This window comes from Anolis sagrei, chromosome 1 (genome assembly GCF_037176765.1).
Source record: "Anolis sagrei isolate rAnoSag1 chromosome 1, rAnoSag1.mat, whole genome shotgun sequence".
Lineage (NCBI taxonomy): Eukaryota > Metazoa > Chordata > Lepidosauria > Squamata > Dactyloidae > Anolis > Anolis sagrei.
The window spans coordinates 114,563,343-114,586,954 of NC_090021.1; the positions used below are offsets into that span (position 1 = coordinate 114,563,343).

General features: G+C 39.4%; 1 protein-coding gene across 4 annotated transcripts in view; it reads right to left on the reverse strand.

Moving 5' to 3' along the window:
* Positions 1 to 21,721, reverse strand: part of ADGRB3 (adhesion G protein-coupled receptor B3) — a 596,417-nt gene extending 574,696 nt beyond the window's left edge. For 2 of the 4 annotated variants that reach the window (XM_060752830.2, XM_060752828.2), the window contains exons 1-2: positions 21,587 to 21,720; positions 18,105 to 18,873 (exon numbers count right to left, since the gene is read on the reverse strand). In XM_060752830.2, coding sequence (XP_060608813.2) covers positions 18,105 to 18,858 — 754 coding nt within the window. In that variant the 5' untranslated portion in view covers positions 18,859 to 18,873; positions 21,587 to 21,720. Of the gene's footprint in view, positions 1 to 18,104; positions 18,874 to 21,586 lie in introns of those variants that run through there. The other 2 variants (XM_060752829.2, XM_060752832.2) reach the window with 2 other exon arrangements.
* Between the last annotated feature and the right edge of the window lie 1,891 nt (positions 21,722 to 23,612).

A 23,612-nucleotide genomic window follows, 5' to 3' on the forward strand; every position in this document is an offset into this window, starting at 1 on the left:
AGAGACTTCAATAATGCTAGTGTTTATTTCCAGCTATGTTCAATTCTGTCAGACTTAGTCATAATTCAAATCAGTGGTCACAGGGAGGATATCCAATTGGTGGAGTGACTGGGATGCATGCATGCAACTTAGGTAGGTGTGTGTGTGAGGGGGGGGGGCGGGGGATATGGGAAGCATGTGTGCAATCTCTTGTGTACTTACTTGCTGGAGTAGATAAAGGAAAGGGATGGAATATAAGAAGGGCCTAAAAGGAGGGTATGCATGTGTGTGTATTTTCTCATGCACTTACTCAGTTGAACAGGCGTGTGTGTGTCTGGGAGGGGGGAGGTGAGATATGGGACATGTGATGAGGAAAGATGTGCATGCACCCCCTTGTGCAGTCATGTGAGTGGGTGAAGGGATGGAATATGGGAGCACGAGGAGAGCATGTGGATGAGAAGGATGGTAAGGGATAGTAGGTAGAGAGGGCAGATAGTGTAAAGGTCTCTGGGGCAAAGAGATATAGTGGGAAAGGAAGGGGAGGCTGAATGAGCTGGGATGGATGGGCATAACTGCATCAGTTTTGGGAGGAGGGCAAAGATATTGGGAGAGATCTACAGTAACTGCTCTGTGGCAGTAGCACCACCTCCATCTACCCCAGAAACCTGCACACTTCCTTCTTCCCACTTTCTGCAACCCATCACATACTCCCTGCCTGAGGGAGTGAGTACACAAGGGAATGCATACATGACTGGGCCTAGCCACACCACATGTATAGGTTCTTTCTCATGCATGCTGAATATAGTTAGGGAGTAAGGTAGGGTTGGGGTGTCGGCAGTATTTCCATTTTTGCAAAGGTCCTTTGCCTCTAATCCCTGCAAAAATGTTGTATATATTTTAATATTGTCCGTTATGCACAATCAAAATATGTATTTGAAAATGTAGATTGATGCAATACCTTTTTTAAAGCATATTAATATGCATTAACATAATTACAATTTCTGCATCTATTTTATAAATTTAGTACGCAGGACTTTCCTTTAGTGTCTGCCTCAATATAAGATTTCTTCTATTAATCAATAAATCCAAACACATTTGTAAATATGACACTGTATATTTTACAAGTGCATTCCATCATGATTAATTTGGGTAATAAAATAATAATATTTTTAAACTGCCCCCTTATTTATGCGTTTAGTACGTTCATTATTTTTGCCAGCCTTCATTTGATATAGTACTGCATATCATTTACTTTAACACATTCTAACAGTTCTGTCATTTATAGACATTTATTTATAATTATGTAAACTATTCTGTAAGAATGATATTGTATAAGGGCTTTTTCTAAGTGTTGAAGGACAAGTCTTCTAAAGATTATCCAAGCCAACTATATTTGCTCACGGTAAATCATTCAGAAAACCTTTTGGTACAGAAGATGAAAAGAAGCTTTTGGATACTTGATTAGAAATAATTTTCACAAGGGTCAGTGGAGCCCACTTTTAAGTAAGCATGCTATTGATATCACTTGATTTTATTATTAACAAAATTTTATAGTTAACAAACAAAACCCTTTACAGATTTATTTATATAATAAGGGCTTTTGCCATTTTCATTTACTCTATAATATTATCTGAATTGTATGTTTGTGTGTGTTTAAACAACTTAGCTGCTTGAAGTGCTAGAAGCTTTTAGATAATTCTCTAAATGTGCTTCTGGTGTCATTGACAACATTTTTAAAATTATATCTTTATAAAGAACATTATACAGGGTATTTCCCAGAAAAAGCAACACAATACTTTTCTGTTGACAGTACAGTAACACAGAATAGTTCCAATTGAAGCAATTAGTTGATTGCTTAGTAATTCTGGGAATAGATATTTTAAAAAGCAGTTGGTCATATAAAGGATAAAATTTCACATATTCTATAACACTTGCTCCAAAATTAATTATGGATTATGGCTTAATGCAACATCTGCAGTAAGACAAATGGATGGACATTATATGAAAAAACAATTATACAAGATAAAAATTGATGAGTAGAGTGCCTCGTTCCCAGAGTTCAAACTGTAAGCTCCATGTTATTTCTCTAATTTGTATGCTGTTCTGCATGTCACTTGATTTCCTCTATGCTAACATAAGCGTCAAAACACTCCACTTTTCAAAACATTTCCAGTAATCTAGCACCCTAAACATAGTCGTCTTTCATAACCCAACAGTGAGATCCTTTCACATGTCTACTAAGAAGTAAAAACCATTTAGTTCAGAGGATATAACTCTTTATTACTGCATCCTACTTACTTTTTAAAGCAAATGAAATAGACATACTTTATTTATCACTTCAGTTTGCTAAACAATGGTATACATACAAGAGTCCAAAGAAATTACTATATACTGGGTCAGAGACTAGGCTAAGATTCCTTATATGAATACATAAAACATTTGCCTGTTCGAATGCTACATACATTGTGTCCAAATTTTGAAGCAATTGGTGAAGTATTTTGGGAGATTTGAGGTCATTCACAAATGTGCATTTACATTTTTATTTATATAGATATAAAAATTAAGCCTTCCTTGAAGCTTTTAAACTGAAGCTGGATTGCCATCTGTCAGGGGTACTTTGACTGTGCTTTTCCTGCATGGCAGTGGTTGGACTAGATCCATGTAGTCTATATTATATTGGGTGGTAGGGAAAGGTGTGGATTCTGTATGAGCTCAGAACATCCTGAGTCTCATGGATTGGTTTCCCCCCTGCAGCTCTGATGTGGGCTTTTTCACAATAGGTACCCACACAGATATTTGTGTATGCAAATTGGTCAACTTCCTACTCAATATAATCAACTCCTTAAAAACATATTACTGTGGTAATGTTGAATCCCAAACAGATTTCAGAAATTACTTTCTTTGGGATTCTTTCTAACTCTATGATCTTCAGATCCTCTGAAGATGCCAGCCACATAAGCAGGTGAAACATCAAGAAAAAATGCTGCTAGAACATGGGCATACAGCCCGAGACCACACAACACTCCAGTGATTCCGGCTGTAAAAGCCTTCGATAATACATTGCTTCTATAATTCTGATTTGATGTATGTACATGGCACATGGTTTGAATGCTAAAACAGGACACCGGGAAACCAAAGTTCAAATTCCTGTTCAGCCAAGGAAACCTATTGGGTGGCCTTGGGAAAATTACAAATTTTCAACCTCAGAGGAAGGCAAGGGCAACCTCCCTTTAATTTTTTTTTTTTTTGCCAAGAAACTCCTGTGAAATAGTCACTTTAGGCTTGCCAGAAGTCAGAAATGACTTAAAAGCATACAATAGCAAAGAGGTTCTCAAAATTATATAAAAAAGGTTCACCTTTCTCTGTTATTACTTGTAACATGTTTTTAAACTTGTTTTTAGTTCTCTACAATGTATCCCATAGTCAGAGCTTGAGAGGATACCATTTCAGTTAATAACATGAAAAACACAAGTGTGTTGAAGTTTGTACCTTTTTGTGCCTCATAACATCTTGAATGAAGAACAGAGATTGTAAATGTTCTTTTACTTTTTGACAAGCATGCAAAAGATGGAAGCATAAAGATATAGCAGATGAACAGCACAACTGTGTCTTGTTCACACTAACTTATTAGTATCATGCCACTATGTTCATTTAGACTACTCCCAGGTGAGTATTCACAGAATTGCAGGCCTTGATGCCTTCCCCAGGGCCCTTATAAAATTAATCTCCAAATCAGACACTAGATGCATCTTAGTTCTGTGAGCATGTGTCGATATATATGAAGGAAAATTGCTTGTTTTATAACACAGCATAAGGTAATCATAGTTTTACAACTACATTGAAAATCTATTTCGTTTCATGTCTCCTGCAGCTAAATTTTTTATATGCGGAATACTCCCCTGATCACTCCCCACTCCTGTGGGTGAGGTTGCTTTGGACCAAAACTGGATGTTGAACACAAACCCAGATTACTGCTATACAATATGCTTTACTGGAGGATCAAATACCTCATAGTATCATGTAGAGTAGCATTCCTGCTCTCTCACTGATGGGGTCCAACATTCCTTCATAATCAGTGGTGGAATGGGACCCCCAAAACTTCGCAGACAGTAATGCAATTCAATCCAATCCCCATGGCTGGCTATATGGGGCCCGGGTTGGTGTGCACTTCTCTTACTGAGGCCAATGGAAAATAAGACTCCCGGGGGGAGGGGTCATACAATGCAGAAAATCCTCAGCCTCCATGTCTTTTCCCAGCCTCAAACTTCCAAGCTAATGCAAATAGTATCAAACTAATTAATACAAAGTAACTCTGCACTGGATAGTTGTTAACACTGGGCCATTATAATAACATGGACTCGAATGTCCATCAGTCTGTTAGCAGAAGCCCAACCCAATACACATGGCTTAAACAGTTTTAATGTGTCGTTGTTGTGGTTATTATTATATTTCTTACCTGCCTGTACTCGTGGCTCGAGGTAGGTTACATCGCTAAAAACACACAATCTTCTAAAAACATTCTACAAATACATATATTAAAACATATTTCTACAAAATACATATTAAAATACACAGAACAAAACATTCAGGATTAAAAACTGATTGGGTAAGCCTGCCAGAAGAGATAGGTCTTCAGATGCATTTTAAATTCTGACAGCTCTTCCTGCAGGTCATTCCACAGTCTTGGGGTGGCCAATGAAAAAGTGAAGGTTACCAGTCAGGTTTTGGCATGATAGAGTAGCTGCCCCCCAGAGGACCTAAGCGTTTGGGGCAGATTGTATGGGAGAAGGTGATCTTCTAGGTAAGCTATTAGATAGTTTGATATGTTTTATATATGTAAATTGTTTGTACTGTTTTATATTTTAACATGTTTAAAATTGTCTACATTCATTGTTTTGTAAACTGCCAAGATCTTTGTATCTATGGTAAGAAAAGGAACAATTGTTTACTATAGTAGCAATGTACATGGCCATTATACATGATGCCTTTCTACCTGCTATCTACACAAAACCTCCATAAAGTAAGTTTGATGTGAACTGTGTCATGAAACTGGGGTTTGACCTTGGCCTTACTGGTCTGAAGTCCAACTTTAACTCTTCACTATATAAGGGCTTAATATTTCCAATATAAATGGCTGAAACAAAGTTGGAGAAAAACAGTAAAACAGTTCAAAATATTGAAATATGCCTGGTACATGTAATTTGCATATAATTAGGCTACCTCGATTTGGGAAACTGGAATATAGCAACTCTATGCTACTTTGACTTGACTGCACAAGAATGATGCTGGATCTAGGTAAAGAACAGCAAGCAAAACAATTGAGAAATTTCTCTTCCTTTCAGTTCTTCTATAGGTCTGTAAAATTAAAAATAAGTTTAACAAGGCAATGTGTTTAAGACTGGAGAAATCATCTTCTCTTTTCTTCCAAATCTTATATATCATTATTGGAGCTGATGTCCCTCAGAAGACAAGACATAATCTTTCCTCTCTTCTGGATTTAATCTAGACTTATCTCCAACTGCATATTTAAGAAGTGAAATCTTGCAAACATTTTCCTCATACATAGGCTTCAATGCATTTCGATGGAAATATCTTGCAGAGACATGTCTTATGGGTATCTATTTATGTTTGCATTTATTTATTTCCACTGTTCAGTTTATCATAAACAAAAGGACACACCTACAATAAACACTTGTTATTTTATGCATTGGCACACATGCTTGATATATTTAACTTTATATTACTCATAAATTTTAATAAAAATAATTTTCATTTTTTATAAAATATGTGAATTTTCATCAATATTTTTTCTACTGCCATACTCCAATACTTTCTTTAGGCTTGTTCTTTAAAATGTGTTATTTTATCCCTTTCCTACTCGTGTATAAAATGTTAATATGAAAGCCCTTCTTACTATCTTGCCCTCTTGAGCTAACATAGAATTTTTTTTCTTCCTTTTTTCTTCTCTTATCTTTTCTCTGAAAGGCTTTATGATTCTGATTTTTTTTTTTGTTTTGCTTCCTGCTACTTGAGGTTTCCTGGTAGGATTCAACAGAAATTTCTCAACATATCTTTCAAAGCTACTGGAGGCATGGTAGACTGTGTATAAAATACGAGTGAGAAGCAGGCATGAAGCAGGATTTTGCTTCATTTCTGCATAAGGATGATGATTTTACATAAAAAGGATTATACCTTTTTCCTGTTATCAGTGTCACTAGACCATCATATATATTAAAAATTCTGATATTCACTTTTTGCTACAGGCAGCTTATGATCAACACAATAAGATGGCTTTGGAGAGAATCCAACCAGTGAAGAGACACCACCATGTCTGCTTGGACCACAGACTGCTGGAGAAATGCCTTAAAAACATATTAAATTACCATATCAACAAACCCAATTACCCCAATTGATACCACTGAAAAAGTCTACACTGCATTTAGACCCTTTGCCTGTACAAATTAAAATATTTTCCCCTGAAGAAAACTCAGTTAAGCAAGTGGAAACATAAAAACTTACAGTGTCTTGATTCTCTGAATATAAGTTCATCTTAAAATCAATGCAGGTTTTCATATTTATCGGAACTATTCACTGCAAGATAATCAGTGCTGAATAGTTTTTGTATCATGCATTAATAGGGAAAAATAGGCAACAATATGAATATCAATTTCTTGTTTTCTCCAATGAAGCACATGCTTGTCCTTTAGGTGTTTGGCTTTCATCAGGACAATAAGCACAATTTTCTTCTTATCCTAGAAGCACCATGATCCTGGTATGATGGATTTTGAAACTTTACAGAGAAAAGGTTATAGATCATACTTTGCCATTATAGCTGATGTTCTAGCCATCATGGCTTTTCTTTTCTGCTAGTGAACTCTAAACCAAGACACTTTGTATCAAAGAGTTCTTTTCACTGGCCCTACACAGCACATCATATGTAGTTGTTTCCACATTTATATGTATGAAAATGCACATCTTTATCAGCAGGTTGTAGGAGCAACATGAGTTTGCAATGCTCCAAAATAAAAATAAATAATAAATACACTTGGCTATATTAATGCGCATCTGCAGGACAATGCATTCCTACTCAGGAGGGAGCCTCAATTAGTTCAGAAGACTTATTTCTATCATAGGATTTTGATCTAGGCCTCACTGACAATCAGTGGCTTGCCCTAAACAGACTATACAGGGCTTAGATTTAATACTGAACCACAACATACATCGACATTAGCACAATTGAATGCCCCTTTCCCCTTCCCATTTCAGCCTTCCTTGCAACCCCAAAATCTATTCTGAAGGGTTTCCCAGGTCTCCAAAGAAATATTAAATGTTCAGTGGCAGATGGTTACAAGGGAAGGAAAATCACATCCTCCAATGCCCACTACCAGAGCATTCATGTAATGATGCCATGTTGACAGTCCAATAAAAGTTGGTGAGTTTACTCATATGCAATGGTACTCCCTACTAGTCAATATGCATGATATGTGGATATTTTGATGTGCACTGTTGTTATGTGAATAGTCTTTGTGTTCTGAAGCTTCCTACAATAAACTTAAAAAAATTGCTCCCAAATTTAATTGTGATGGAATCTGTCAAATTTTGAAGAAAAGGGTAGAACTATCTAGCTTATAAACATAATACAAAATGAAAAAACACTTACACAATGCAAATTGTATTTACATTTCCCATCAAAATAATTACTTAGAAAAAAACATGTAACAAAACATTTAATTACTAGTATGGACATGCATCACTTATACATAGTTTGTAAATACACACTTTCCCTGTTGTACAGTGCCTTTCCTCACCTTGTTTTACATTTCTTGTTAACTGTAAACACAAATAATTCCCTGTAGAATAGTACTGTGACCTTTTATTTCATTGCAATTAATGTCAACTTACAGAGGAACAGCTAAACTTCAATTTTATATTTAAAGAGCCACAACAACTTTGAATCTGGATGCTTTGATAGCACCCATGGAGTATGACTGAATAAGCTTAATAAAAATTAATTCCCTTGGAAGAAAGAACTCTTCTCCGAATAAATTACTTTCTGTATATTGAAATGTTAAACAGATCATTCTAGGGCAAATTAAAACTGAAAACTGAGCACTGCAATGCTGATATTTCCAGATGATAATATTAAAAATAACTTGGGAGGATAAAAAAAATTCAAAAGCTCATACAAAAGAAATTGAAAAGAATACTTTTTATAGAACACAGTGCTGTCATTCAATATGTGCAATTGCCCAAGGAATTCACTGGCAGTTCTGTGAGCATGTCATCTTGAACAAGTTTCATTTTTCTCCAATGCAACAAAAATGATGCAACCTCAAATACACCATGACAAATGTCATTATTATCCCAAAGTAACTATATAGCAGAAGAAGGCTGGACTTTGAGATATTCAGCAGAAGTTGTTATGTCAATCCCACCTTCTTTAAAGGTGCATCTAGTAAAGATGGAATACAAGGTCTCCTCGGTGGCTGTTCCTAGCTTCAAGTGACCTTCTTCCTGCTGTCCTTCTGTTGTCAGGCATTAAAAATCCAACTGAAGTTTTTTTGAAGAAAAGATTTTTAATAGAATGCTGTACTGCTTCTGATTGTACTGTGTTTTTAAAAACAGTTTGTCTAATATTTTTAATTGTTATGCTTTAAATTGTTATTTAATTACTTTTACTGTCAACATTTTGCATATTTCTGATAAATTACATTTACATAAATTGATGTGAATTACAATTTTGGAAGAAAAACAAGGTATAACATCCAGGAAAAAAAAAGACATATTAAAACTAAATCATCAATCACCAATGTCATTGAGGGCAATGATTCTTATTTTCATATCTTTAAGAATAGTCAGACTAGCAGACACAAACTGTTGTTGATATTTGGCAGTGAAACCATGCTTGTGAAATTTGTCCTTTTCTAGTGTTTCATAGCCTGTCTTTGCAGGGTTTTTTTTTTTTTTTACAAAAGCCAAAGAATTGCACCAAAACAGGATGAACAGCTTCCTGTTAAGACTGACTGATATTGTCTTATTTATAATTGAAGCTTTTTAGCCCATGATTCAATGCATATTCTATGTTTGGCACAACAGACACATAACACAGAATGCACAATTGTTACTGAATGTGATCATCCATAATTGATGAAAAGTAAAAGTTGAAATAATCATAGTTTACATTTCTGGCATCACATACATACAGATATATGTAGTATTTCTCCATATATTACTTCCTCGGTTTCAATAATACTTCTGTAATATTCCTATGTATGGTAATATTAAATTAAATCTACTCCTTCACTTTCCTTACTCTAATAAATCAAATATAATAATGATAATTAAACTTACTTTATAAATCATGTGTATTTTATTGAAAGGAAGGCCCATTTATATTATAAACATTGTATTGATGGGACAAATTGGAGAAAAATATGCAGCTAGAGCAAGTCTGGATCTTTCCAGTACCTCTTTATTATCAGGGAATATATAAGAAGGTAAACACAGGTTAGTATCCAGTTGATCATTCCTGTCAATGGACAAGAGAGGGAGTGATTTACTATTCTACTTGCATCATCCCAGGCCTCTTCAAAACCTTTTCCATTACACTGATGGCCATCTAAAACAGATGGGGAGAGGAGTATACAGAAGTCTCCAGTGTAAAGTAGTGTAAGTAATTATAGGTATACATCCACTTGTACAGAATTCAGTTTCACCCATAAACCAATACCAAAACATCACTGAAGTAGAAATAAGATGGACAAAAAGTTGCTGACACCTTACTTGGGAGCAGGAAATTTCCAGTGCACAAAGGAACATTTATACCGATATACAAAATCACCTCTGAGCCTTGTTGGAAATGAGATTTTTAATTTGAAGAGATCAAATTTAAATTTAGCTGAGCAAAAAAACAAATCTTTTCTCATAGCATTTGTCCTGTTAGGAACTAACAATTATTTTTAAATGATTTACAAAGGAGGCGCCATGTGTGGAAAGATGTATATAACTTCAAACATACTACATTTGCTTCTGTACTCAGCTCAAAAGAAAACAATTGCACTAGGCTGAAGCAGTAGCTAGCTGCTCATAGTACTCCTTGTCTAGATGCTGTGATATCACAAGTTATCATTTTTCTATTAATAAAAAGAATTAATTTTTGGTTTTTAAAGGCAAACAATGAAGCCTACAAGCAGCATTTAATTAATGGAGGAGGAGAAGGAAGAGGAGGAGAAGAAACCCTCCACCAGAAGCATGGGAGGAATATTAAAAAGGCACTTGATTCCAAAGTCTCTTGTTGCTTTTGCTGTGATGGCAACAAAGAGCCATGCTGACTATGTGGAGAAAAGGCACATCCACTCATATTTTTGGATGTATTGATGGAAGGCTCTTTGAAACATCATATGCTTCTAGAGCCCATAAGAGAATGATTTTCATTCTTTTCACCTGCATGTCAATTCCTATGCAGTTTAGAATGACTCCCCAACACTATGAAACAGTTTTGGGGTGGGATGCAATGACTGGAAAGAGGGAATTGGCAAAGTTCCAATTTCCCCCTAGCACCATATGAAACCTTTTCTGAACCAAAGAGCCTTTGAAAAATAGAGGAATAGTACCAAATACACTATGCAACACAATTTTTTTCCTGGGTTATAGATGTCATTTCCTAATTGGTTCTATAAAAAAACATGGGGAAAGGTTATTAAACTGAAAAAACAGTTTTTGTAGGACATCCTGCAGCACATTTTGCTATAGTTTTTCAATAAATATCACAGGCCCACTCTACACTGCCATGTAAAACCCAGATTATCTGCTTTGAACTGGATCATATGGCAAGGTAAACTCATATAATCCAGTTCAAAGCAGATAATGTGTATGATTTGGCAGTGTAGAAGGGGCTTCAAAGTGGATCTTATCCCAGATTATCTGCTTTGAACTGGATTATATGAGTCAACACTGCCAGGTAATCTGGGATAAAAAGACAATCTGAGATCAGATCCTGGGATATAGGGCAGTGTAGATCCAGCCACAAATCAAAGTAAGTCCTTTACAATTAATCAGGAACTAACACTTTCAGTCCAGGAACAGAAACATTTTGAAATGTTACATAGTAATATCTACTGTATAACATTTGAAAACAACTACAGGCAACCCCAAGTTACAAACATCCAATATGAAAACGACTCATACAAACAGCTGCCCTGATTGAAAGGGCTTGGCAGCAGAGGAACAGTATCTGCACAGGTGAGACAGGAAGTGAGAGAAATCTACCCCCAGGAAGGGAAATTCACTCCTGAAAGAGTTATGGGGAAAAGGTGTCTCCACTGAAGCTTCCTCACCAATCCTTGTTTCCACAACAAGCCTTTTTTCCCAAAATACAATTATCACAGGGACAGAAAGTGAAATCTTCTGAACAGGAATACAGACAGCAAAACAAACACCACAGTGTACCTTATTTGACTTAAAAACAAATTCAACTTGTTCATAACTTGGGGACTGCCTGTAGTCCTGAGGCACCTGAAATATTAAAAGAATCCAGTCTTTCTTCTTTGTATTGCTGCAGATACTGTTCCATATGTGAGAGTCCTTTGCATCAGAGCAGCCCAGCTTTAACTGGCAAAGAATTATTTCCATGCATAAGTCACAGTGTCCTGCTTTTGTGAACTGAACTGTACTTCACCAGATGCACTTGAGAGTTATCTGTAAACATCAATCCCAAAGAAGATTGCAGGATTTTTTTTAATGACACATGGACTAGAACAAGACCTTATTTGTGTTGCCCAAAACAGTAATTTTGTCTAAAACATAAAATATTATGTTTATTTTATTTTACAACACATTCAGCCCTTCTATCGCCCTATACTATACAAAATAAATTCAGCACGTGTGGCAGACTGCTATTATTGCAGCTAATGCAGAACACACATAAGGATCTTGTTTCTTTGAATGGTTGATTTTGCTTTGAATGGAAGATTCTGCTTTGGATGATAGAGGAGGATTCCATTTAAAAACAGGTGAAATCAAGAGTTGCTGATGAGATAGTCAAGCTACCTCATCATTTTCCAGTCCGCTTATGGTATACTCCAAATCTCTGAGCCAAGGTGCTTCCCCTCTATCCTCCCCTCAGTTATCATCCTTACCTTTCATTGTCTGTGAAAAACAGTGATAGTAAATATGAGAGAATGATGTTACAGCCTACAACATACATTTGTTGATGGAACAATTGCCTGAGATAGGACACAGGTTACTACTGTCATCACGGATGGCCTACATTCAGAATCTATCTCCTGAAAAGTATTGACTGATCTATACTATTACATCCTTTATCCACCAGTAATTTTATCTAGCAGACAGGGATGCTACTAATCAGATAACTGAGTGGGAAAAGTCAGGAAACTAGAACATAGAACCTTATGTTTCATTTTCAACATAACACAGCCCAAGAATGAAACATTCTTGGTGTCTTGGTCTTTAGGCCTGTTCCTGGGGTTCAGAAAATTACATTGGATAGACCACATCCACTCTAGTCGCTTAGATGTGGTTATCATGATTGTCTATGGGCAAGCAGATGATGACTGGTATACCTTAAAAACTAGAGCTGATGGGGAAAACTGATGCCATTTTTGGAATCAGCAGGTCAAATATTTACAAGCTTATTTTTAAAGTGAATTTTGCAGTAATGAATGAAATGAATGATTAAATTGTCTTCCATTAAGCCAATAGTAAATTAACATTTTTGTATGGAGCTACTAATTAAGTTCAAATAATATTGCTCAACTTTTTGAACAGGATAGTTCTCATCTTGCTGCTACCTTACCCGAAGCTTAAGAAATAAATTGTCTCACAACCTATTCCAGATAACAATTACCTCAATATTTATATTCAATGGCTTCAAAGTATGCAACTATAAAGAAGTTATCAGGTAATTTTTATGGGGTAGAAACCAACTACAGAATAACAAAAGGGAAGAATAACTTGGAGAATCGCTTTGCTTCCTGTACAGCATATTTGATTTAATGGCCATTCTAAAATAAATAACAGAACTGATGTAATATTGAAAGTAAAATACTATATTCATATGTTTTTGAACCTGTAACCTACAGACATCAAGCAATTCTAATTAGTTACCATCATGTACACTGCAGCTCAATAAGTGAAGATACAAAGATTACTTTGCAAATCAATTTGTGAATAATCAGCTTTCTTCATTTGGACTACTCTATAAGAGATGAAGGACAGGTCATTTCCTCGCACCAGGAGGGTTCGAGGAGGAATGTTATGGCAGCCAGATAAGTTTAACCTTATTTTTTCAGGGAAATTTGGGGCTGGAGACGGGGGAGGTGGTCTGTCATATCCCAGACCTTTGGGCTCTAGGAGCCTAAAAGGTTTGGGATGGCAAATGGGGACTTACACCCGGGTAGTTCCAGAACTACCCAGAATTGAGTGTCCACAGGCCCAATACCTGATTAGACCCAAGCTTTCAGGAAGGCTCAGTTCTACTGGGGTATTTAATTAATTTGGAATAACTTAGGTTATTACAAATTAATTCATTTTACTGGAGTCATTGTTTGGACACCGCTGGTAAAAAAAACCCCCAGACAGATCCCACATTTGAGGCCTGTCTGGATGAGCCTGGAGTCTCTTAATTTGGACAATAAAGACTGTTTTGGGTTGTTATAAAAGTGTTCATTTTCTTAATAGCGTATTTGATGAGTTGACTGAAATGTGTTCTAAGTGGAAATAAATAAAAACACATTTTATTTTATTTTGGTCATAGGAAATAAATCCTGAGAAATAGAATTGTATTTGGTTATATAATGGTGGTATAGGTATCAACAAGTTTTGAACTGACAGCTAACAGAAAAGGAGAGACATAAAGAGCCTTCTTTGGTTCCCTGCTGTGTACTCATCACACTGCAAATGTTTTTTAGGCACACTGACTATCACAAGGCCCCTGAAGAATGGAATAGGTCTTAAAGCATCAGATCAAATGCATACTGAGTCTGTGATTGGTATCTCAGCATTGTTTTTTTACTGGCTGTGAAGGCTAAACTATCAGAACTAGAGTGACATCCTTGCCCGTGTGATTTCGAACTTTCACCTTCCAAATTCATGTTTTAAATAATTACCAGACAGTAAGAGATTGACAATGATATCCCATTAATTCTTCCTGCTGACAAAACAGCTTCTGTCAGTGAAATATGAAGTTATTTTTTTCTACAGCTCCCACTCCCCACAAGCTCTCAAAATCTACTTTGGAAGGTTTAGACAAGATTTTGAGGACATGCATGTGATTGCAGTGAGGAGAAACTAACTCCCATTTCACAACTGTAAGTGTATTCCAGACACTACAGTTTGTGCCTCTTGAGGAATACATGTGTGAAGAGATGAATATGTTGCCTCAAGATGTATATACAGGTTGAGCACCCTTTATCCAGAATTCTGAAATCCAATATACTCCAAAATAGTCCACATGGGTGGTGAGATAGCTTTCTGATGGTTCAATGCACACAAACTTTGCCTAAAGCACAAGGTTATTAAATATATATATTGTATAAAATAAACTTCAGACTACAAATATATATATATATATATATATATATATATATATATATATATATTGATTTGTGTTTTTAGATGTGGGTGCTATCTTTAGGATGGGGGTTTGGGATTACCTGTTGGATGTATGTGCAATAAGTATCTTCCCAACCCCTAAAATCCAAAATCCCAAACACTTCTGGTCCTAAGCATATTGAATAAGAGATACACAATCCGCAGTATGCCTAACATGTTGTCAATGATTTGACATCTAAGCATCAATATTTCTGTGATATATACCTCAAACAAAGAAAACCTGAGAGGAAAAACACCTAGAACTGGATTCCATTTTTTAAAGTTGCATTCCATAGCTGATAAAATAGGTTCAGCTTCCAGAGTTATAACAATACATTTTTCCCTGATTCTGACTCAATATAAAAGAAAGCTTAAACCCACACTAAAAAAGATTAAATAATTTATGTTCTGGAAAATTATACAGAAATACTTGTTTTTATGTTAATATGGCATCCAGTTTTCTCAAGCCATAACATATTACTGACAAATAGGAATCAGCACAAATAAAATATAATTGAAAGTCAAAGTATAATTTATTTTCTATATGCCACAATGTTCATGTTTAAAACACAGTAATCAATTCCAGTTTTCATTATCCTTCTACATTCTACTGGCACACTATCCCAAACATTGAATCACATTTTTAAAAGGGAAAATTTGTATCTAGGAAACAAAATTATCACCCACACATGTCTTTATTTCCTAGGTACCCTATGGCTTAACTGAAATGGATGCTGAGAGAAGCACGTACCACAAGAGGAATAGCTTCTATTCTGCAATTAAAATTTAATTGCTCCCCAAATACATCAGCAGAGAGTCGACACTATAAATGCTCTTGCTGCAACCCTTCTTCTTTTGATGAATGGCTTCCCCATCTAAAGCTCTTTGGGGACAATAAACCTCAGTTTGCCAGTGAGATCTGGGTACCTGTCAGACTAACCTAGAAAAGTTTTTCAAACATGCAGGTTTGACTTCTAATGTTATATGAATACTAAGCGTACAAGAGGTCCTTGATTTTAAAGCATACTTTAAAATAACCTTTCTTTGCTTTATTCCCAAACAGGATTGCTTTAGCCTATCATTGGTGTGTGCATAATGCTCCATGGCAAAAATACTTGAATGTAGCTTTCTAATCTATGAACCATAAAATCCAAGCAAACTAGAATGCAATGAACTGCCTCCAGAAACCATCTTTATCCAAGATTGTTCTAGATGCCATCACATTTTTTCAGTGTTTGTGCCTCTTTTTCTAATATGGTTCAAACCAATGGAAGCTATGGCAACTCTCTTATAACTTCAATTAGGCACTAAAAAGAATCTGAGCAGCCCCATTAGTCACAATTTTATCAATCCCAAGCCCATCTTAATGCATCAATCACAAACACAACCAGCCAGCTGTCTGTAAATCCACCCATCCACTTCCAATTGCGTTAACCAGAAAAGTAGCCTGCCAGCTGCTGCTTTTCTATAAAAACTGGCCTTTCGAGAGCTAGATGGGTGGATGGAAGACTCTAGCTTTCCTCTTGTTGTCAATGAAGGGTTAAAGGCAGAAACAGTTCCCAGAAACAATTACAGCCTTCAAATGCTAATAGGTTCCCAGTCTCTTAGACACTTTCTGAAGTTTAATTGTCCTAATAGTCAGCTTCAAGCATCTCAATGGAAATAGGGAGGGGGGGGGGGTTCTTATTCTAAGGGACATTAATTAGCTTTAAATGATGTTAAATACCATCCCTGCCATTACAAGGGCTTCCATGGGATCTTTACAAGAAAGAAGCATTTAAGCAATTTAAAACTACTTTGTGGTCCTCCTGTAGACTGTATATGGAGAAAAAATAGTGAACTGGTGGAAATCAAGACTTGCCCCCATACTACTTCATTTTGTAAACCTTCTCTCCCTCCCCTCAGAGAGGCTAACAACTTCCATCTTCCTTTAGTCTCTGTGTAGCTGAACTACGTCCCAACCCCCCACTCAGTGCATCTTTGGCAGCTCAGCAGTTTGGGTAGCTTCAGCTTTCTTCTCCCACACCACTCAGCCTTGGCTGCCCTTAAAGAAAATCCTCACAGAACAACGTGTCAATTTTGCATTCCTTTACAAAGGCAACTTCTATTTGGGAGACCAGGAGCTTGGCTCTGCCTCCCCACAGACAGAGAGCTTTGTGACCATGTAGAAACCAGGGAGAGAGAAAACATTTCCTGCATTAAAATGCAACTTCTTCCACACAGAGAACTATGCTTGGACAGGAGAGGAAATAGCTGCCCCCCAATCTCTAACAAACACAAAAATTAATGAATATGCACATCTACATTGGTTTCAGACATCCAGCACAAGAGAGAAAAATGAGTCTTCTCCCTTTGTGGATATTTTGACCATACTATGGAGTATAAAACCATGTACTGCATCATCTAAACTTCTGCACCCATATTTTCTGTATTGATACATAGCCTCATTTTTACATTTCATTCTCTATTTCTTTTGGATCGATATTTCTTTCTCTACGATTTTACAGCATCTGCATTCCCTTCCTCTTTGCACCTGTCTATGATCAGCCAGGATAAAAATGCAAGCAAAAGGAGTGAAGCAACTGAATGAATCTTTTAATATGGGATTTAATTCATGGCTCTGAATATATTTTGATAAAAAGTCCCATTTGAGCTTTCTACTTCTTTCTTTAAAAAAGAAAAAAAAACCAGCAGTGTTATTAAAATACAACATCAGGTCGTCATATTTCATTTACAGGTTTTCATTTCTGTAGAAACTTTTCCTGCCTGGATTAAAAAAAAACTGATAAGGACACAGCTGTTTCTCTTCTGAGTGTCTCTACAGAAGAGAAGATACTAATATTTCCCAGTCTGTGTACATCGTAAACTCTGACCTACAGTTACCTACATGCAAATTATCACCTGAAATCCATCTTGGATGTTCCCTTGATTTAACATACCTCAAATAGGTCCCACATGGTGCTGTGTTTTTAAACCTTTTTCTTCTCAACAACACTAATCTAATGTCAAATATTGACACTAAGGGTTCCATTACAACTTGAATGTGGTCATGGTTGTCCATTTTCTCAGCCTCTGGTGTTTTGGCCAATCTGAACCTTGGGAACTTTGTTCAATTTACCCACATGCCTTTGGAAATATCTTCCTTGTGATGCCAGAATAACAGGGTCATGGGTGAACAAGGGTAACGTAGCTGGGTGGTTGCAGTAAGAACAAGAGATAATAACATGGCTCCCAACATTTTAAGTAGGTCTGAGGACAAAATGGGAATTCTTCAAGAGGTACAAGGAAGCTCTTTAGTGGATTAAAAAACAACAACACTTCAATATCAGATTAAATGAGAGAAAATTCAGTCTTCCCTCTTGGAAGAAATCCAGAAGATGAGTATCCATAGACCTTCAGAAATCCTTTCATGCAGACAACTGGTGTGGAGTGCAACTCAGACAGACCCATATATCAGATAAATCAAGAGCAAGACATCGCTATAGGGCAGTTGGGCCCTCCTGGAGGACACCTACCTTCTTTCGGTGGCCGCTTGGCTTCCCTTGTTAGATTGCAGACCTGGGTGGTTTGCAGCTCCTGGGTGAGACAGCCTTCCGTCTGCTCATTGAGCGGCAGCACTACATTATTGAGCAACACCAGGGAATGGTCATCTCCCCCCAATTCTCCCAAGTGTTGAGGGCAGGTGCATTTTGTATACATGATCCCACAGGACTCCGTTCTCCCATTCTCTGATTTCAAGCAGCTCTCCAGCCAAGTGCATAATACATGGCAACCAAACTGGCTTGGGCTCACCTTGTTTAACACCAAAAATTCAAAGAAAGATTTCTGATCATCTTCCTTTTTGTATAATCCTATGAAATCGAAGGGGTAGACTCGGCGTATCTGAATGAAATTCTTATCATACTGCAGGAATACAAAAGCATTCTTGGAATCACACAGCTGCATTATAGAGTGGTTATTCTTTAAGAGATCCTTAATTTTTTCATGGGAAAAATGATCAAACTGATAAGCCAGCAGGGAAAAGTTAGAGCAGCTGAAGTCCTTTTTGGAAAATTTCAGGTAAATGCTATATTTGGTTGGATCTGGATTTTCCAGCGTCCAAGTGCAGTTTGTAAAGTTTTTGGGAAACATTTCGCTTACAGAATATGATCCATAAATGACCCCCTTCACCAGCGTTGAGCACCAGAAGTCTTGGGCAGCATTAAATCCAAACATAACCAGTAGATAGGTGGAAAATATATAAATCAGCAAATTACGAACAGCCTTCATCCTATGTCATTTGGCCTGCAGAAAAGGAAAGGACATTTAAAAAGAAGGTTGGATGTTTTGTGCAATAAAAGTCCTTTTTTTTCAACAACTGTATGTGGATGTTTTGAAAATTAAAATGCATGTAACCCCATGTGTCCACGTGAACAGGAACGCGCGCGCACGCACGCACACACACACACACACACACACACACACACACACGACAAAAGGCCAGATTTTTTTTAAAAAAACCCTTAACAGAAGGAAATATTAGATGCTGTGTGAACAGTGCCACCATGTGGCCAGCCTAGCTGTCAAATTCCCAAGATCCAAAATTTTAAAAATAACATTTGTTACATTATTAATTGGAATCTTCACATATAGAAGATATCAACCTAGAAAGGCCTGACACTTTTAACCCTAAATTAAGGCCCAGGGCTCTTTCTCTATCAGAAAAACACATCAGAAAAAAAGGATCATCAATTTATTTTTAAGCTATGAAGTTTATATCTATTTCAGACGCAAGGGAAGAAAAACCAAGAACAGCTGTTATGCAATATCTTCCCTCTTAGTTATTAAGTAATAATTGTGAATTAAAGTTATTTTATAAACAACAACAATAACGGACATACAAAGTGTTAGCTACAGATGGGGTGCTGCCTCCCATATGGCTGCGTGCCACTGCAGTAACAACCTGTTTATATTAAAATGCCACTTACAAAGAAAATATAAAATGATATTTCAAGATTCAGCAACAGATATATCTGCTGGAAGTATTTCCAGGGGAAAATAGCTAGACAGACAGCAGAGCCAATCCTGCTCTGTCAGTAAAACTGAGACTTGAAACCCAGAACATTATCATTTCTGTGTGATCTACCACTCGGAGTACATGAAATTCAATCAATAACATATTAAAATAATTAGGCAAAGGAACCAACTATGCTATAACTTCCTATCAAAATTTGCTCTCTTGATTGTCATTTGCCCTCTGTTATGCCATATGGTGGTGGTGATGATTGGGGTTTTGTGTTGGGTTTATGAAAAATATTATCATCTCATCTTCCTACCAGTTCAATATCAAAATACAGCTGTTGTGGCCTTATAATTACAATCTTTGCTTGATACAGATGTACCTGAAGGAAATAAGTCTTGGGAAAACATATCTGCTGAAAATGTATGCATCTTAAATTTATTTGAGAGGACATACACCAAGAGATATGTTCAAGCCATGATCTGTATGAAGTTGTTCAGCCCCCAGTATGATTTGCTTCATTTATAAATGTTAGCTGATCAATATTTTCAAACTATTTAGTTGCCACTGGCAGCCTTTGCTATTCTCCTCTGGAAACATAAAGAGCTGCTGAGCTTTTGACCCAAGGCTCCTGCTTGACTCTAGTTTTTTTTTTCCTCTCCACTTTGAATGACCAGGCATCTCCCACCCCCAATTGCGTAATGCTGAACAAATCAGAGGATTCAGTTCTTTCAAAGAGATTTTATGCAGATTATAAATGGTATGCTCTCTCTCTAAAAATTGACTAGAGGAAAGCAGTATTGACACTCGACTCCCTTTAAATCTCTAGTTTTAATCTGGAGACAGGTGGAAGGTATAGTTATGGAAGCGTCCTGGGAATTACCCAAGCTATTTTTTTTGTTTTCTCTCTCTCCCCCCCCCCCCCCCCCCACTCATCTCAAGCAACAACAAATGGCTTCTGTGCTGAACTAGGCTGATAGGCCATTTTGTACCCTTAGAAGTGAGAAACTTGCTTATGGCTAAACCCTGCAAATAGCCACCTACTCTTTCCAAACGTTGCTGGAGCACTTTGCAGGCATTGCAGCCCTGTGCAGTATTATTTGGGAGGGTCTAAGCATCCCTGTGTGATATGAAAGCCCTAAATTAGAAACCCCATCAGAAAGATGAGGATCCTTCTCAGGATCCAAAGGGGATGCGTTTTCCTTTTTTGAGAGGACAAGAACTGCCTGGGGAACTGGAGAGAAGAGGAAATAGAGACAATCCAATACAATAAATGTGTGTGTGTTTTAAAGACACAAACTGCAGCGCCAGGGTTGCTTTCCACTTTGAGGCTTGGTCAGAAGAATTGCAACGCTCAGTCAACTCCATTAGGGCAACATTTTAGTGGGTAAAGCGGGAGAGGAGGGTACTTTGGGCAGCGATGCAGCAAACGCCAGAGGATGACAACTTCTCCGCCATGTCAGGGAGAAAGGAAGCAAGTCCTGAGCAAAAGGGGGCTGGAAGAGGGTCGGAATAGATCAATCCCCTCCCTCCAAATTTAAGGGTAACCACTGGAAGGGAGAGGGGGATCAATCCTTTCCACCCAAAAGCATCTCTCCTAGGTGACACTGTGGTTTAACCAAACCTAGACGGCGCCATCACTCCACCGATCAGCTTCACAAGACTCAGACTTCCCTTAAACTTACTATTAACCTCAGGATCTGGGAGCGGGGGGGGATTCTTGCTTTCTTTCTCCATTCAGTCCCACAGAATTGCCCCCATAGTTCTCCCTAGAGGCGAAAGGTGGTTATTGGCGTGCTCTGGGTGGCAATGATCTCTCTCTCTCTCTCCCCATCTCTCCAACAAGGAGATCTGGTTAACTTTTGGGATAGCACTAAGGCTGAAAGGATGCTGTGGAAAAGGGTGCTTCTTGTGTGTGTGTGTCTGTCTCCCCTCTACTTCAGCAATAGCCTGGCTTTCCATATCCCCCCACCCTCCACTCCATTTTCCGTGCCTTACCTTCCACCCCGAAAGCAGGCCAGCTATTCCTCTAAGAAGACCCTCCTGACTGCACAGGCAGCACGCGTCCCGAAAGAAGAGGAAGAAGCAGCAGGCACGATGGCGAGGCTCCCCTTCGGGCCGAAGCAGCAGCGCCGAGGAAGAGGAGGAAGAGGAGGAGGGTGCCCATTTTCCTCAGCTGCCGTTCAAAAAAATTAAAGCAGGGGAGGGATGTCTGGGGGGGGGGGAGAGGGGGGAAATTAAACCGCAGGAAAGGAGGGAGGGGAGTTGAGCCCGGGTTAGAACCACCAAAATCCAAAGGATGAGGAAAGGGAAAGGGAGGGGGAGGGACCCGAAAGAGAGAGAGAGAGAGAGAGAGAGAGAGAGAAGGTGCCAGGGAAAGAGATGAAACGAACTTGACTGAAAGGCAGAGCTTTGGAGGTCTGGTTTGGTGTGACTTGAAAGTCGAGGCAGAGAGAGGAAGGAAGGCAGGAACTCCGAAGGCTCCTCCGCCTGCCCTGCTGCGGGCTTGTTGGCGGGCTTCTGCTCTTCTTGGCGAGTGGGCAATCCTTCGGCTCCCGGCGCCTTCGCCCTCTTCCTCCTCCTCCTCCTCTTCCCTCGGCTCTCAAGTACCTGAGGGAAGGACAGCGACCGAGGAGGAACAAGAAGAAGGAGGAGGGGTGTCCGTGTTTCCGTCTGTATCCTCGGCCAAGAGAGAGAGATGGACTCGGCGTGAGGGAGGCAGAGAGAGAGAGGGAGAGAGAGAGGGAGCGCGAGCAGGCGCGCTCCGGCTGTGGGAGCGCGGGAAGAGCGAGCCACACAATCCGCGCGCCTTGCCTGCCTGTCTGGGCGAGGGAGTATCTGTGTGTGCCTGTGTGACTGCGCGCGCGTGCGCGAGGGACCTAGGGAGTAAGAATAGGGCTCTGTGTGTGTGAGAGAGAGAAAGGGAGCGCTCTGCTCCCTTACGCCGGCGTTGGAACCAAGGAAGACGCGAATGAACGAGCGAACGAGCGCGCGAGCGCCGTCTTCCTCCTCCTCCTCCTCCTCCTTCGCGCCTTCTCCCTTGGGGCGAGTGCTCCCTGCTCTCTCTCCGGTGCGGCGCGCGCACGCAAGGCACGGGCTCTTGGGCGCGAGCTCTTATTTCTCTCTCTCTCTCTCTTTCTCCCCCCCCCCCCCCCCAAACGCTCTCCCTCCTGCGCGTGCTCCTCTTCCCTTCCCTCAGCTCAAACCCTCGCGCCAGCAGGGTCCTCTCAATATGTGTGTGTGTGAGAGAGAGAGCGAGAGCGCGCGCGCTCCCGCCCGACAGAGAGCGCGAGAGATTGTGTGTGCGCGCGCACAAGAGAGAGGGAGGCTTTTCCTCCCGGCTTGGGCAAGTGGGGCCGCTGCTGCCGCTGCTATTGCCGCCGAGGTGCGACTTCACGCGTCACAGCTACTCCCAATCCCAAGCACGTCTTCTCGCTCCCCCCCCCTTCCCTCCCGCCTTCCCCTTCGCTTCCCTCTCCTCTTTTCCCGCCTTCCCACAGCAGCCTGGTCTTTTTCTTTTTTTCTCCTCCCCGTTTTTTCTTCCCTCTGCTCCTGGGAGGTTTCCTTTGCCTCAGTTCCCACACGGAGGAGGAGGCTTCGAGCGCGACAGTTATACCGCCGGCTGAGGGGCGCGCGCGAGGAAGGAGGAGGAGGGCGGGGGGGGGGGGGGAGAGGAAAGGGAGCTCTCTCCACGCTCTTCCCAATTCCCCCGCCCTCCCCGCGCGCTCTTCTAGCCCCCCCCCCCGCCCTCCGCGCGCGCTCTCTCTCTCTTCCACTCTTCTCGCCCCACTCCCTTCTTTTTTTAACGCGCCTGTCGCAGCACCAAGAGCTGTCCACTCGCGGTGCGGCTTTAAATGACCTGGCGCTCATTTAAGGAGGAGGATTGCGGGGGGGGGGGGGGGGAGAGACCGGGGGAGGGGGGACCTCGCTACATCAACAACAACGCCACCACCGTCGCCGTGGCACTCAGCTTTCCAAGGGGCGCCTTCCACTCGCCTTTTCCTCCGCGAGGCGGCAATTCACA